This window comes from Balaenoptera acutorostrata, chromosome 16 (genome assembly GCF_949987535.1).
Source record: "Balaenoptera acutorostrata chromosome 16, mBalAcu1.1, whole genome shotgun sequence".
In the NCBI taxonomy this organism is placed as follows: Eukaryota; Metazoa; Chordata; class Mammalia; order Artiodactyla; family Balaenopteridae; genus Balaenoptera; species Balaenoptera acutorostrata.
Genome location: NC_080079.1, coordinates 65596998 through 65614124, shown reverse-complemented (window position 1 = coordinate 65614124; position 17127 = coordinate 65596998). Strand labels below are relative to the sequence as shown.

Here is a 17127-nt window from a genome sequence, read left to right as displayed (position 1 = left end):
AACAGGTATTAAGGTTAATAAAGTATACTGGGGTCAAATAAATTTGGGAAACTTGGGCTAAGTGAAGGTCTGCATGTTTTAGTACAGAATTTCTTAGCTGCTTATGTATGTTGTGGATGTTCAAGAAGAGAATATAGTGTGAAATATTATAAATTTATGCTGTGTAATATCTCAAGGACTAATTAACTCCTAGTGTTTACTGTATCTCCTATTTTATCAACAAACCCTTTGTTACTCTGGGCTTTCTGATGGAGATCCATTTGAGAGATCCAGAAGCCTCTAGAAACAAAATTTCTCTTAAAATTGTTGACAGATCATTAAATATCAGCAAAAAAGCTCTTTAGTTGTATATAATTCATGAAAGGATGATGTATTAGTTCACTAGGGCTACCATGAAAGGTACCTCAAACTGTTGCGCTCAAACAATAGAAATTTACTGTCTTCACAGTTCTGAAGGCCAAGTCTGAGATGAAGGAGTTAGCAGGGTTGGTTTCTTCTGAGGGCTGTGAGGAAGGGTCTGTTCCAAGCAGCTCTCCTCAGCTGCTTGTAGATGGCCATCTTTTCCCTGTATTGTCACATCATCTTCTATCTGCATGTGTCTGTGTCTAAATTTCCCCTTTCTGTAAAGACACCAGTCATTGGATTAGAGCTCACTCTAATAACCTCATTTTAACTTGATTATCTCTGTATAGATAGACCCTTTCTCCAAATAAGGCAACATCCTGACCTACTAGGGGCTTAGGTCCTCAGCTTCAGAATTTTAGGGGATAACAGCTGAACCCATAACAGATTTATTCTTCAGTATTAGTTGAATAACGAGCTGTTAATGGTGCTTGACCTGAGGGCGATGGCTGAGGTCTTTGTGAGCTGGGTAGCTTATGGATAGGTAAGAGAAAGGAGTTTACTTTTTGTCAGTTTTCTGTTTATTTATTAAGAATAATTTATCGAATTTCCTATCTTTCTTTTTTTTTTAATTTATTTTATTTATTTTTGGCTGCGCTGGGTCTTCATTGCTGTGCGCAGACTTTCTCTAATTGCGGCGAGCGGGGGCTACTCTTTGCGGTGCGCGGGCTTCTCGTTGCAGAGCACGGGCTCTAGGCGTGCAGGCTTCAGTAGTTGTGGCACGTGGGCTCAGTAGTTGTGGCTCATGGGCTCCAGAGCGCAGGCTCAGTAGTTGTGGCGCACGGGCTTAGTTGCTCCATGGCATGTGGGATCTTCCTGGACCAGGGCTCGAAGCCATGTCCCCTGCATTAGCAGGCGGATTCTGAACCACTGCGCCACCAGGGAAGCCCAAATTTCCTATCTTTTATCATAGGACACATACATTAGTGTCAGCAAATCTGGGTATTAATACTGTTAGGTCTTCTTTATTAAGAACATTTCAATTCTCATATGTAGTTTTATTTTGCAATAATCCATCTGCAGTTAGTTTTACTATATTGGCTGTTTTTCCTTTTATCTTGTAGAAAATATACTCTGCCCTGTTTTGTTTAAATTTATGTTTCAATTTTTTGTATAAAATTCATTCATGTTTGGGAACTAATTCCCCCAAATATTTATTGAATTAAGTCCTTGTATTTGAATCAGTAGAGTCCATTTTTTTCTTCCCTGTAGTCTCTTTATAAATTTCTTCCTGTTCTTATTCTTTATAATTGTTTCTTATAAAATCCAAACTGTTTTTAGTCATATAATATTTCTTTGCTCTTTTATCTTTTGAAAACTGATCAGTAATAGAAAAGTATTTTCAATCTGTACAGTAGTTGAAAATTTATCTATTAATGAGTCTTTTGCTGCTGTTGTATTTATTTTATAGATCGGGATGAGGAAGAAATAAACAAACGAGATGACAAAAGAGATATTAATAGATACTGCAAGGAGAGGCCCTCTAAAGATAAGGTATGTATTAAATACTGAAGTATGTTTGACATACATTATTATGTTTAATGTGTACAACACAGTGATTTGACATTTCTGTATAATACTATATTTTTTATAATATGATAATTTCCATTTCTTACATAATCCAGACTTATTAAACATAACTAAGTGATGAACTTTATTGATCCTTGTATATCTATATATTACCACTCATCAGAATTCAGTCGGTTGTATTTTGGTATTTGTGGTTTTGTCAGATAATCAGTATGTCTTACTTCTTTCTTCTATACACATAAATCAGATCAATTCATTTTAGCTAAGATGAGGTAAAGGTGTTTGCAGATTTTTGGTATTATATGGACACAGTCTAATTTTCTCACTTATCAGGGGTAAAAATTATATACTGTATCTTCTGCATTTTCTTTAGGACAAAGAAAAGACGCAGATGATCACAATTAACAGAGATCTATTAATGGCATTTGTTTATTTTGATCAAAGCCATTGTGGTTACCTTCTTGAAAAGGATTTGGAAGAAATACTTTATACTCTTGGACTACATCTTTCTCGGGCTCAGGTAATCTATCTCGTGAATATTTAAAATGAAAAGCATGTTTAAGTAACTTTGTCTTTTTAGTACCTTTGACTTTTTGAAATATAAAAGCAATACAGGGACTTCCCTGGTGGTCCAGTGGCTAAGACTCTGTGCTCCCAATGCAGGGGGCCCAGGTTCGATCCCTGGTCAGGGAACTAGATCCCACATGCCACAACTAAGACCTGGTGATGCAAAATAAATAAATTAATTAAAAAGAAAAAAAAAGGGCTTCCCTGGTGGCGCAGTGGTTGAGAATCTGCCTGCTAATGCAGGAGACACGGGTTCGAGCCCTGGTCTGGGAAGATCCCACATGCCACGGAGCAGCTGGGCCCGTGAGCCACAGCTGCTGAGCCTGCGCGTCTGGAGCCTGTGCCCCGCAACGGGAGGGGCCGCGATAGTGAAAGGCCCGCGCACCGCGATGAAGAGCGGTCCCCGCACCGCGATGAAGAGTGGCCCCCACTTGCCGCAACTAGAGAAAGCCCTCGCACGAACCGAAGACCCAGCACAGCCAAAAATAAATAAATAAATAAATAAATAAATAAATAAATAAATAAATAAAAAATTTTAAAAAAAAAAGAAAGAAAGAAAAAAAAAAGCAATACAGGCTAATAGTAATACAGTTAAGCAATACTGAAATAAATAAAGTAAAAGAAGTTAAAAGTCTCCTCTCCCTCTAGTTCCACTCCTCTGGCCTAATATATAAACTTCTAGATCCTTTTGTAAGCAACTCATATGTATATATATATATATGATAGTTCCAGTTTTATAAACAACACATGAAATCATTCTACACATACTGATGGACAACCTTTTTTCATTTAATAATATATCATGGGCATTCTACCATGAAAATGGAGACCCATTTTGTTCTTTTTATTACTGCCTAGAATTCCATGGTATAGATGTGCCTTTATTGCCTTAACTAGTCCCAGTTGCTAAATGGCTTTCATTTTTTAGAATTACAAACTATGCTTTAATAAACGTGTTTGTACGTATATTTTATGTATTGACGTTTCTATCAGACTTTTTTTTGACAATTTTTTTCAAGTGATAATTTGATTTTAGGTTTATGGAGAAGACAGTTAAAAGCATAAGTGCTCTGATTGAGTGGTAGTGGATACCTGAGATGCCATTGATGTTTATCATATGTGAAAATTAGAACACTGATGTTCAAGGAGAATCAAAAACTTATTTTCATCTTTTTAAATAACAGGTAAAGAAGCTTCTTAATAAAGTAGTACTCCGTGAATCTTGCTTTTACCGAAAATTAACGGACACCTCAAAAGATGAAGAAAACCATGAAGAATCTGAAGCATTGCAGGAAGATATGCTAGGTTTGAGTATATTATTTTAAGATCATGCCATTTTATAACCATATTATTAATTAAAGAAGAAAATAACATAATAAAATATGGTATCTTTTAGGGACTTCTTCCCTGGCGGTCCAGTGGTTAAGACTCCGTGCTTCCACTGCAGGAGGCACGGGTTCGATCCCTGGTCAGGGAACTAAGATCCCACATGCTGTGTGGCGTGGCCAAAAGAATATGGTATCTTTTATGTTATAGGAAACAGATTGTTACTTCCAACACCGATAGTAAAACAGGAATCAAAGGATGTGGAAGAAAATGTTGGCCTTATTGTGTATAATGGTGCAATGGTCGATGTAGGAAGCCTCTTGCAAAAATTGGAAAAGAGTGAAAAAGTACGAGCTGAAGTGGAACAGAAGCTGCAGTTACTAGAAGAAAAGACAGGTAAGGAAAAGCATTGGATATGAGGTACTTTTAACACTCTATTGGGATATATATGTGTACACACATATGTACATACCTAGACTTGTGCATATCCATACCTTGTTTTAGTCTAGACACATAATGTAAGTTTACTTTTCACCATTTCTGTTAAAGGTTATAAAATTGCTTAGCTTTATAAGAATTAATCTTAGATCTTCATGTGCATTCTCAGGTTCGATTGTTGTTCTGTTGCATCCTTTTAATCCTCCCCTAGTTCCACTTAGTCTTCATCAGTTTCTGTTACTTTCTCTAGTCTGTACAATTATCTTAAAATGGAACTTGGGTTTAGAAGTAATACTTAGCTAAAACTTAATTTAAATGAAATGAGTTATTACAGTGTGCTTTATAACTATTAAAATTGACACTTGTGGCCAGTTTAAAGAATTATATACACTTTTTACTCTCCTAGCTTAAGTATTTTTAACCTCAGAGTTAAATTGGAAATTTTAAGGGGTAAGATGGTGAATTTGGTTTTGTTTTGTTTTGTCTTTTGACAGATGAAGATGAAAAAACCATATTAAATTTGGAGAATTCCAACAAAACCCTCTCTGGTGAACTCAGAGAAGTAAAAAAGGACCTTAGTCAGTTACAAGAAAACTTAAAGATTTCAGAAAACATGAATTTGCAATTTGAAAACCAGCTGAATAAGACAATCAGAAACTTATCCACAGTAATGGATGAGATCCACACTGTTCTTAAGAAGGTTAGCTGTTTTGTACCTTCAGCATTTTCATAGTTTATTCCTTTTCTAAAAAGTCTATTTCTGGCAAATTTAATATTATTAAGCTCTTGTTGGCTTTTCTAACAGAAAATAGTGGTAGCATTCTGTCCTTCATTAGATTAGTCAAAAGCAATTCCCCAGAGATGGTATTTTCCTAGAACTTACTTCAGATGTCAACATGATTTATGTGTGCAGACTTTTTTTTTTTAATCTATATTTGGCCGCATTGGGTCTTCATTCCTGCGCGTGGGCTTTCTCTAGTTGTGGCGAGCGGGGGCTACTCTTCGTTGTGGTGTGGTGGCTTCTCTTATTGCGGAACATGGACCCTAGGCGCGCGGGGTTCAGTAGTTGCAGCACACGGGCCCTACAGCACATGGACTTCAGTAGTTGTGCACGGGCTAAGTTGCTCCGCAGCATGTGGGATCTTCCCAGACCGGGTATCAAACCTGTGTCCTCTGCATTAGCAGGTGGATTCTTAACCAGTACGCAACCAGGGAAGTCCTTGTGTGCAGACTTCTTAAAAAGCAAGTTTTACTTGCGTTTCTTTTAGAATCAGAGATTGAGTTTGAACTTGAGGAAGAAAAGCCATTCACTTCTTTTTTAAACCCATTTATTGGGCAGAGTTGAGAAACTTTTCGACACTATCAGAATTAATTTATTAGTATTCTTTGTCTCAAAAATATCTCATAACTCAGTGCCCTTGTAAACTAACTTCAGTAATTGAGAGACCTTCCACCTCCTGGGTCTCACTCAGAGAACAAGAAGACAAAAAAAAAACTACAGTGCAAGGAATATACTGCTGTTAGTAATACAGTCCTAAGAACCTCTAATTTCTTAGGATTTAGATGGCTTTCTCAAATACTAGAAGTCATTCTGCACAGAACTGAGAGATTTCTTTCATACTCTCCCCTTCCCCCTACCCGGTTCAATTTTCCATAGATGGTGAAATGGGCTATCTGCAGTATCTCTGTTTACTAATGTTTGTTATTTTTAAAGTTACATTTAAGAGAATTTAATAAAATATACTTATCCTTTGTGTATTTTATAGGATAATGTGAAGAATGAAGATAAAGATCAGAAATCCAAGGAGAATGGTGCAAGTGTATGATAAAATACATGTAGTGATGAAGAATGGTGATAAGTAATGTAATATATAAAATCATGATACAAAAATGTTTGAAAGTGATGCATGTTTGATTTTAGTAGTATAAATATCTGTTAGTTCAAATGATGTATAAAGTTTTATGAATGTGAGAGTCTTTGCTTTTGAAAATTGCTTGTAATTCCTGGCATCCAAATTATTAAACACTCCTTGAGTGAAATAATTTTGCATTGCAAAATGTTTTAGGATGAACTTTGTTATAGTTTTAACCCCAATAAAGTTCATCAATTTAATTGATGGTAGTGTTTAATTACAAATGTCTTTTACTAAAAACCTAGACAGTTGTAATTTTATTTATAGAATTATCATTACTAGTTTTTTTAAAAAAAATTTAGCCTTTTAAAATTTCAGTATGGGGCTTCCCTGGTGGCGCAGTGGTTAAGAATCCGCCTGCCAATGCAGGAGAGACAGGTTTGAGCCCTGGTCCGGGAAGATCCCACAGGCCGCAGAGCAGCTAAGCCCGTGCGCCACAACTGCTGAGCCTGCGCTCTAGAGCCTGCGAGCCAGAACTAGTGAAGCCCGCATGCCTAGAGCCCATGCTCCGCAACAAGAGAAGCCACCACAATGAGAAGCCCGCACACCGCAACGAAGAATAGCCCCCACTCAACGCAACTAGAGAAAGCCCGCGGGCAGCAACGAAGATGCAATGCAGACAAAAATAAATTCAAAAAAAAAAAATTTCAGTATGAATCATAAAATAGGATTCTGCTTAAATTTTGCAAGTTTTTTGGACCACACTTTTTTTTTTTAACTTGTCCTAAAATCCTCTCCAATTTTCAGTCTCTAAAAACATTTATTAAAAATTTAACTCATCCAGGGCTTCCCTGGTGGCGCAGTGGTTGAGAATCTGCCTCCCAATGCAGGGGACACGGGTTCGAGCCCTGGTCTGGGAAGATCCCACATGCCGCGGAGCAACTAGGCCCGTGAGCCACAACTCCTGAGCCTGCGCGACTGGAGCCTGTGCTCCGCAACAAGAGAGGCCGCGATAGTGAGAGGCCCGTGCACCGCGAAGAAGAGTGGCCCCCACTTGCCACAACTAGAGAAAGCCCTCGCACAGAAGCGAAGACCCAACACAGCCAATAAATAAATAAATAAAAGTGTCTTTTAAAAAAAAATAATTTAACTCAGCCAAACAACAGTACATCAAAAACTAAGAAAATAATTGTTAATTGCCATTGTTATTATATATGTTAGGCTTTACATAAAACACATAGTTTTAATGTTAACTGCTTTCAATTAACTGTTCTATTTTCCCAGAATAGCAGCTATATTACTTTTAATTTTGAGGGTTTTTTTTTTTTAATGCAGTATATGTCAAATGTACGGTCTAGTTCCAAGCCAGTAGATGTCAGTATGATGCCTTAAGTTAAACCTTCCTTAATTAAAAATAGTTTGTTTTATTAGTCTGTGTACTTCCTTCAGAATTTTAGATACATAATAGTTTATTAACTATTGAGTGAAAAGGTAGGAAATGCGACATACTCTAAAGCAGTGGTTCTCAACAGGGGGTGCATTAGCCCCCAGAAGATGTTTAGCAGTGTCTGGAGACATTTATACCTGTCCCACCGAGGTGAGTGCCACTGGCATGTAGGTGGTCGAGGCCAAGGACTTGGCTGAATCACCTGCTTTGCATGGGACGGCCCCCCGCAACAAAAGGTTGCCAAGCCCTGTATGTCAGTAGTGCCCCGCTGGAAAAACTCTGGTCTAAAGGAGTATAGGGTTAAAAACGACATGTCTTTGAAATAACACTAGTGAAAGCTGAATTGCATCTGTAGCAAATATCAGGTTTTCTGTATGTAAATAACCCTCCCTGGAACGTTTCACTGTCAGAGAATTATACAGTATATTAGGGTTTTTATATTTTGTTTTGCTAGAATAATGATTTGGTGTTCCAAACGGTTAATATGAGAATGTAAGTGCCCTGTTACATGTGTCTTAAGCTGAATGGAATCCATGTAGCTCTTACTAAGAAATAGATTAAAATACCTAAAATTCTTTCAAACCAATTTTTTTTCTTTTTACCTTAAGTTGCTCTTTCTGATTGTAATGGTTTGTTGAACTTCTCTGAGGTTGAATTACTGATTGATCCATAATTATACAGTTACTGTATAAATGTTTCTCTATCTTTTAGGTAAGATAAATCATTATAGGGTAGTTAGAAAGTTTTTTTCTCAGAGGAAAATCCTGGAGACAATCGTTTAACTAAAAGACAGTGAAGAATATAGTTCTTTAATACAGTATGATTTTGAATGAGAAAAATCATTATAAAGTCTACCTGTCAGACTTATTTTTCCCAGAGATAGTTAAATGAGAATAATATTGGGAGAATGGAGAAAAAATATAAATCTTTCCATTATATTATTACTCAGAGGTAAATTAGAAGTGGAAAATGAGATGACTAAGCTAGGGGGAAAAAAATTACATATAGAATAATTGGTTTTAGTGAAAATGAGGTAAAGAGAACCTGTTTTTGTCTTTCTAAACTGTTTTGGATTTTTATTCAGAAGTAAACATGCAGTCTGTTCTTATATTCTATCAACTGACATTGACCAAACCAAAAAAACTTAATCAGATAACAAAGTAGGTCTATGATAATTTAATTTTGTTTTCCCATCTTTTTTATGTTCAGGTTGCCTGTTTTTGTATTTCTAATGCTCATTTAAGTCATTTTAAGACAATGAAATTTTAAGATTTTAATATTTCTTTCTGAATATTGCCTAAGTTGTAGAAAATTACTCCTCAAAAATATAACAGCACAAAAAATCCTTTTTAAAGAGAATTACAGTGACACTTAGACTTTATATGTGTACAACTTTTCACTCTCAAAAGAAACGTGAAGACCCTGAACTGGGTGGGCTGGGGTAGGTGGGACAGACTAGCTGATGCTCTTTTCATCTATCCTTTCTATGCACCCTGAAGGCTCAGAGCACACTTCACGTGTTACATACAACTGCACCTCACCCCTTGCACAAGTGCATGACGTGCGGGGAACAGTCCATCCATTGTGTACCCCTGGGCAACTCATTCTCTCTTTATACCCTAAGAGTGGCCAGGATATGGAGTTGCACCTTTGCTAAGGGGTCAAGCTTTGGGGACTTTTGTCAAAGGTGGACTCAGGAGGAAAGACACTTGCAGATGCTTTTACATTGGTAAATCTTAGTATCCATCTTCAGCACCAGTGGAGACATGAACTTGGACACAGGACCAAAGACCATGACAACCCCAAGGGTCTCAGCTCTCAGGTACCTTCCCTATGCTTCAACTGAGGGAAAAATCTCAGGTGCCTTTGTTTTGTGGGCCACAGGGTCTTAGCTGAGATCACGGGGACAAACAGCAGGGATTTGTGCCACAGTGACAGTTGTGCCTTAATACAAAGGCAGTCACTTTCTGATCAGAAAAGCAGTATTTGTTAGAGGGCAAGAAAAAAAAAAAGCTTGGAAATTTCTGATTTTCTGCTAAAGAAAGGCATTTGGAATACATTAAACATGGATGAGTTTGCTTATTAAAATATGGGTGAGGACTTGCCTGGTGGCACAGTGGTTGAGAATCCGCCTGCCAATGCAGGGGACAGGGGTTTGAGCTGTGGTCCGGGAAGACCCCACATGCTGCAGAGCAACTAAGCCCATGCGCCACAACTTCTGAGCCTGCGCTCTAGAGCCCACGAGCCACAACTGCTGAAGCCCGCGTGCTTAGAGCCTGTGCTCCACAACAAGAGAAGCCTGCTCGCCGCAACTAGAGAAAGCCCACGCGCAGCAACAAGACACAATGCAGCCAAAAAATAAGGAAAGCAAGGAAGGGAGGGAGGAAGGAAGGAAGGAAAGAAAGAAATATTAGTTTCAGGAAGATGTAATAGACATACTTTTCTGTATTCTTCCCATTTAACTAAAAAACCCTGGGAGATGTCTACACACCCATGTTCATCGCAGCATTATCTATATTAGCTATAATAGGAAAGTTGTTAAAAGAGTAAATCCTAAGAGTTCTCATCACAAGGAATAAAACTTTTTTTTATCTATATGAGATGAAGAATGTTAAGTAAAATTATTGTGGTAATTTCACAATATATGCAAGTCATTATGCTGTACACCTTAAACTAATACAGTGCTGTATGTCAATAATATGTTAATAAAACTGGGGGAAATTTTTAATATATATATATTAACAGGAATAAAAAACTCAATGGATGACAGCAATTCCACTCCTAGGTATATACCCAAGATAAATCAAAAGATATGTCCACACAAAAACTTGTTACATGAATGTTCACGGTAGCATTATTCATAATAGCCAGATTGACTGGTTCTCTTCCAGAAACAGTATCTCAAAGGTTAAAAATTCATCTCCTAGAAACATTTCCAACAGCCAGGTGAATGCCTCCTGAGTTTGCAAAGCTGGTAAAAACCCTGGGATTAAATAACAGATGGATTTGGGAAATGGCATAAGTGCAGCCCAAGGCTAGTGTACTTTGTGCTTTAAGGAAGAATGGTTCAAAGTAGGTTTTAATTAAATATTTATGTTATAGCCAGAAATAGCAAGTGGTCTTTGTGTGGTCAGGGACTGGCTTTCAAAAGGTCTATCTATCTAAGAAAGAAAATGAATGGGCATTAAATATTTATTCTTTATATGTTAGAAGTAGATTCTGTTCTTTCCATTCCTGAAGGAAGATAAAAAGGCTAGAGATAACCAGTGAGCTGCATTTGGAAATACAATCTTATAAAGACTAGGAGGCTAGGTTCAACTATTAAGTGGATATGAGGTTCTACTGAGGCCAAATAATGTGAAATATTAAACCCTTTACCATTTAGCTGGGGACCACAAGGGAATAACTTTCCATTGTTTTTGGCTGAATTTTTTCACCTTTAGAATGGGAAAAATAACATGACAAATTTCTTTGCTGAAGCATAGGCTACTAACTGCTATATTAATTTTCCAAACCCTTATATGACCCTTGCAAAGGAGAATTTATCATAGCAAACTAAACCCAAGACAAGTTTATGTTTTTGATTTATCTTGAATCTGAAAATTTAGAATGATCATAAACCACACAGCGTGCAAATTCCTCATATTTTGTCTCTTTAGATGTGAGAAAGTTTTGAACTCCAAGATCAGTGTTGTAATAACTCTATATAACAGCTTACTAGAGATCACATTTAAACTTGTACCCTGCTCTTTATGATGCTTCATCTGCCTGAATTGCTAGAGCAATAGCACAGTATCAGTTGTTGTTGGACCAATGGTAAAATTTGCACCTGATTTAGTAGCCCAGAGAATTTTTAGGGCAAAAGCCATGAAAACACAAATGCTAATTTTAAAGTGTTTGGAAAAAGTTCAATTCTGGAGTTAAATTAATCCCCCAAATTTGAGAATCCAGAACAAACTTCATGTGAAGAGGCACCATCTTAACCACGTTAACAATAATGAAACTGCAGTATTGCAATAAAGGAGAAAAATTAAAGTGATTACGTAGCATTCTTTGACGTTAGGTGCAGGGCACATGGGTTCTAAAACTGGTGAATTGGAAAGCCATCTGCCCTGAAGAGCAGATGTAAAACAATGCCAAGATCCAAATATTTAAAAGATGATTGAAATATCTAAACCTGGACTTCAAAATATTTTTAAAGTTTTTAAATAACTTAGTAAAGCTTAGCATAACTTAGTAAATATCCACTTAGAAAATACAAGGGGGGAAAATCCAATGAGAGATAACCCAGAAACTACCCCAGCAATGCCCACCATAAGATTTTTGTTACCCTTAGAAGGAAGCTCTCCTAACAGATTCATACACTTTATATGAACAAAATCTCAGCGCACAGTTTCACAACAGCTTAGGATCTCCTGTAGAAAACACAAGGACTCTTTAAAAAAAGCATTGGTTTTGCTTCCTGCCTTGAGTTTACTTTTAAGCAAGAGTACTGCTGGAGCAATGCTGAATGTCTGGGAAAGCAAGAAGCTTGTGGATCATAGCTTTTACCTCCAGAGGCTTCAGTTTCCTAAGGTGGTCTTTATCTGCAGACTGCTAGAGTTCCCAGGCAACCAAGAGCTAAACATGACCAAGCTCTAAAACAGAAAAAATTAACCGTGGAGTTGAAGGCTAAGCTTTAGAATGGCAGGGTTCTTATTTCATTCCAAATTCAGATTTACCCTGGATTTGATTTCATTCAGTTTGAAATTAGGATGGCTCACACTAAAAATAATATTAAATACATGAAAATGCTTAGATATTTTTGATTAATAAACATCTGTAAAACCACCTGAGGCAGTTAAGCCTGCATGTCAGCCCTGCCTAGCTATAAGTTTCAGATATCTTTAAACTGTAGATTTAGGCGCACCAGGTTTCTGATCTAATCCAAACTGCCTGACATGTTTTGAGGCGTTATACCACTAGGTAGGATTTATCACTTTCATTGTCTTTAAATGTGGTGTGAAACCAAATGCCACCACCCTCACCAAACTCTAGTCTTCAATTAAAATCTGTGTAGATGAGCTTCTATCTGGCTCCTGACTTCCGCCTTCTTTGCTGAACCTGAGGCCCCAGCTCTGAATCCTGCCTCTATGGTTGGGATCCTGACAGTCTGCAAAATGCTCTCTTATTTAGGGGCTGGACTCTGTATTCATGAGCTTGACACTGGTTGAAGTCTAATTCTAACTGATCAATTTCCCCTGGAACTAAGATTATAATCTGCCTGATTTTCAGTAATACTGACAAAGCCTGGAAGATTACCATCTTCGCACCCCCTTTACTCTCCTACCCACCAGACCGAACTTTGGACGGTGAAGTCAGTCATTCCACATTAGTTAGATTATGTTCAGTATCTGATACCTCACAAAGGAATTATACAGTCACGTCAGCTTGAGGATGAGAAGTGAAAAAAAAAAAACTATAAAGACTGATTTAATTCAGTTGCTTAAGCAGTTGTGACCCTTCCCATAAACTATTTCAAAGTATATAGCTTCTCACAGTGACTACCCTGCAGGTTCCCGGACTTGCTTTCAGTCATTCAACAAATATTTCAGTGTCTACTCTATCCATTGTAAAAATATTTACCAATGGATTAACATTTACCCCTACAGAGAAAGCCCAAAGTGCTCAGAGATAATATCTCCAAGACAACCGCTACTTTTCTTGGAGTTTTAAAAATCACATATCAGCACTTTGTTATAAAGCAGAAACAAACACACCATTGTAAAGCAATTATACTCCAATAAAGATATTTTTTAAAAAATCACATATCAGTAGGAAAAACTGCTCTCTGTGTATACCTTAGTTCAGAGGTTCTCCAAGCATGTTAACCTAGAAAGGCAGCAGCAGTACCCGGGAACTTGTTAGAAATGCAAGTTCTTGAGCCCTACCCCAGACTGTCTCAATCAGAAATTCTGGGGATGGGACCCAGCTATCTGTGTTTTAACAAGACTCCCAGGTGATTCTGATGCTTACTAGTCTAAGAACCACTGCCTTAGTTTAGGCCGAGTGATCATATTCAGATTCCACCATTAACGGGGCTGAAACAGGGAGGTGACTCTGACTTAAGTAGTACCCTATCTGAATACCTGACATAGTATGTCCTCTCTACAACAAGAAAAACCAAGTGTATAATTTATGGTCAAAAATATTTGGGGACTTAACCTTCATTCATGTATAAGCCTGCGGCTTGTTTTTTATATTTATTTATTTTTTAAACCCAGCAGTTCTTTCTTTGGAGGGGGGCTGCGTTGGGTCTTTGTTGCTGTGCGCGGGCTTTTCTAGTTGTGGCGAGCGGGGGCTACTCCTCGTTGTAGTGCGCAGGCTTCTCGCTGCGGTGGCTTCTCTTGTTGCAGAGCATGGGCTCTAGGTGTGGGACTTCAGTAGTTGTGGCACACGGGCTCAGTAGTTGTGGCTCGTGAGCTCTAGAGCACAGGGTCAGTAGCTGTGGCGCATGGGCTTAGTTGCTCGGCGTCATGTGGGATCTTCCCGGACCAAGGATCGAACCCGTGTCCCCTGCATTGGCAGGCGGATTCTTAACCTCTGGACCACCAGGGAAGTTCCCTGAGGCTTGTTTTTATTTTATTTTATTTTTATAAATTTATTTTTGGCTGTGTTGGGTCTTTGTTGCTGCGCACAGGTTTTCTCTAGTTGCGGCGAGCGGGGCTACTCTTCGTTGCGGTGCGTGGACTTCTCATTGCGGTGGCTTCTCTTGTCGCAGAGCACGGGCTCTAGGCGCGCAGGCTTCAGTAGTTGCAGCACACAGGCTCAGTAGTTGTGGCTCGCGGGCTCTAGAGCACAGGCTCAGTAGCTGTGGTGCATGGGCTAAGTTGCTCCACGGCATGTGGGATCCTCCCGGACCAGGGCTTGAACCTGTGTCCCCTGCATTCGCAGGCGAATTCTTAACTACCGCGCCACCAGGGAAGCCCCAAAACTAATATTTCTAATTTAAAATGTGATATAGAGTATGATTCCATTTTTCTAAACTTCTTTCTTTCTATATTTACCTAGAAAGATGTTCACCTTGTTAAAGATAATAATTTCTGGGTGGTAGAATTTCAAGTGAATTTTTTTCTTTTTGTACTTAAGATTTTTAGTAATGAAATAATAATGATGTATCATTTTTCGGAAATGATAGAGGCATTCTAATCTTTATTTTTTGGCTGTGCGCATGGCATGCAGGATCTTAGTTCCCTGACCAGGGATTGCACCCGCGCCCCCTGCATTGGAAGCATGGGGTCTTAACCACTGGACTGCCAGGGAAGTCCCGAGAGGCATTCTAAAAAAAAAAGTGTGTGGTTTGGGGGAAGATTGGGAGATATTAATGTCCCCAAAGAAATGTCTACAATCTAGAAAACCTAGTAGATCTCCTTTCTGAGTGGTCGTAATCAGTTTAAAAGAATTTTCTTTTCCTGTTGTCCACTAGTGTGATTTACCTCTCATCACCATCTGGCAATTTGAAAATCCAAGAGGGACAGTTTATTGGTTTAAAAAACAATTCTTGACTTCAAATTCATTTGAGAAACATGGACAGTATGGGTGTATGTGCCCTCTTAACAGTCAAAATATAAATATTAATATATAATACTATTATAAATATTATGAATAATATAAATATAAAAGGCTGCATTGACATAAAAAACAAACCATGACATTGTGAATGTACTGACTGCCACTGAATTGTTCATGTTATTTTATTTATTTATTTTTGGGTGCATTGGGTCTTCGTTGCGGTGCATGGGTTTCTCATTGTGGTGCCTTCTCTTGTTGCGGAGCGCAGGCTCTGGGCGCGTGGGCTTCAGTAGTTGTGGCATGCGGGCTCAGTAGTTGTGGCATGTGGGCTTAGTTGCTCTGAGGCATGTGTGATCTTCCCGGACCAAGGATTGAACCTGTGTCCCCTGCATTAGCAGGCGGATTCTTAACCACCGTGCTGCCAGGGAGGTCCCTGAATTGTTCATTTTAGAATAAACAATTTGATTTATTTAGAATAAGAAATTTATATTATGTGACTAGCACATCAATTTTTAAAAATCATGAATTACTTTGAATAACAAACTATGCACTCTCCAGGAACAAAAGTTTTATCTTTGTTTTATGAGATGATCCACCAAAGGGTTTAAGAAGTAAGCTCTGCTCATCTTATTAAAATATTGCAATATAAATAAAAATTTATTTACAGTAAATTTTTAGGCTATCTAGTACAAAACAAAGTTGCCTATCAAAATATTTTCACTTGTAAGAAATGGATTTTGAGAACTCACTGGCCCTTGGAGGTGGGTCTTTGATTTCCTAAAAAATTTAGAACTCTGAAACAGAGGGCCTAGTGCTCTTGAATTGAATTCCAAGGAAGCTGATTACTACACATGGCTCTAATAAAGTTTTGCCATAAACATCTGTGGGAAATCTGAGAGTAATCTTGTGGAGGGATATTAAGTTTGCAGCACCTGTTGCTGTTTACCCCTGAAGTGTTAGGTCCCCTTGCGGTAAATGAGGTGAATTCTTTGACACTTTTTCCTAAGGCGTCCAGAAAGCTCTAGGGATTGGTAAGAGGGCTGCCTTTCACTTTTTAAGCCCTGGTTTGAATCTAACCAGGTTAACCTTGTGACCTTGAATTGTTTGTGAGAAATGAGGTGGTGATCTCAGTTCTGCCTTAAGGAAATGCCTTTCACGTAGAAATTGGCTACCTAGGTGTACCTTATTGTTAGAGGTGATGACTGAGGGTTAGTAATCATTTTTACTGAAGAGCAGAAAAGAAAATCACCAAACAACTTATTCAAAACGTTGATATATATATTTAAAGGTGAAGGTATTTTAAGAGCATATTTATTTCTTCATAGATCACGTTTCATGTAACCCTTCATTTTTCCTTTTGTTCTTTATATCAGATATCCAGTGAATGTTCGCATTTCTCATAAATTGGTTTTTTTTTTCATTTTTAACAAGAAGTTTATTTAAACAACAAGGTGCTTGACTTGAAAGGAAAACTATCTAAGATTCATTTCTTTTAGAGTAATTTATCCCTACTTAAAGACGGATTGCCCTACATGTAACAGCTACGTACAAAGAAGTTATAAAATTGTCCTCGGTTTTACAATGATAAATGAAGAACATTAAAATTCTCCAATCGAACAAGGTATGCAAGAATTTTTATGTTGTTCTTTTTGTGTTAAACAGTGAGAGCAAAATAACTTACCGGAATATAAAGATAAGAGCGGATGAGGATGCCACTAATGGAGAAAAGGGGGTATTTTCACAGAGCCAGTATTCTTCCCCATCCCATCTCCATTTGATGTCGATCAAAACATACCATTGGCCATTTAGTTAAAAAAAAAAATGCAGTATGCTCGTGCACATACACCAGTTACTTTATGTACAATAAAGGAATGGGGAACGGGAATATGAAAGAATAGAGAAACTGTACTGTAGTAGTCAGGGTGTGGTGGAACCAAATTGCGGTTTTCTAATTGAGAATGTCTTCTTGGTCTGGAGGAAGAGAATTCTGGAGTAAACTAGCAGGTTTCCTTT

The 17127-nt window shown here is 38.0% G+C and overlaps 1 protein-coding gene across 5 annotated transcripts in view; it reads left to right on the top strand.

Moving 5' to 3' along the window:
• CCAR1 (cell division cycle and apoptosis regulator 1) overlaps positions 1-7543 on the top strand; it is a 53980-nt gene extending 46437 nt beyond the window's left edge. For all 5 annotated transcript variants that reach the window (XM_007167783.2, XM_007167785.2, XM_007167782.2 and 2 more), the window contains exons 20-25: positions 1814-1896; positions 2306-2452; positions 3684-3804; positions 4036-4221; positions 4758-4963; positions 6030-7543. In XM_007167783.2, coding sequence (XP_007167845.1) covers positions 1814-1896; positions 2306-2452; positions 3684-3804; positions 4036-4221; positions 4758-4963; positions 6030-6089 — 803 coding nt within the window. In that variant the 3' untranslated portion in view covers positions 6090-7543. The remainder of the gene's footprint in view (positions 1-1813; positions 1897-2305; positions 2453-3683; positions 3805-4035; positions 4222-4757; positions 4964-6029) is intronic.
• The last annotated feature ends 9584 nt before the right edge of the window (positions 7544-17127 follow it).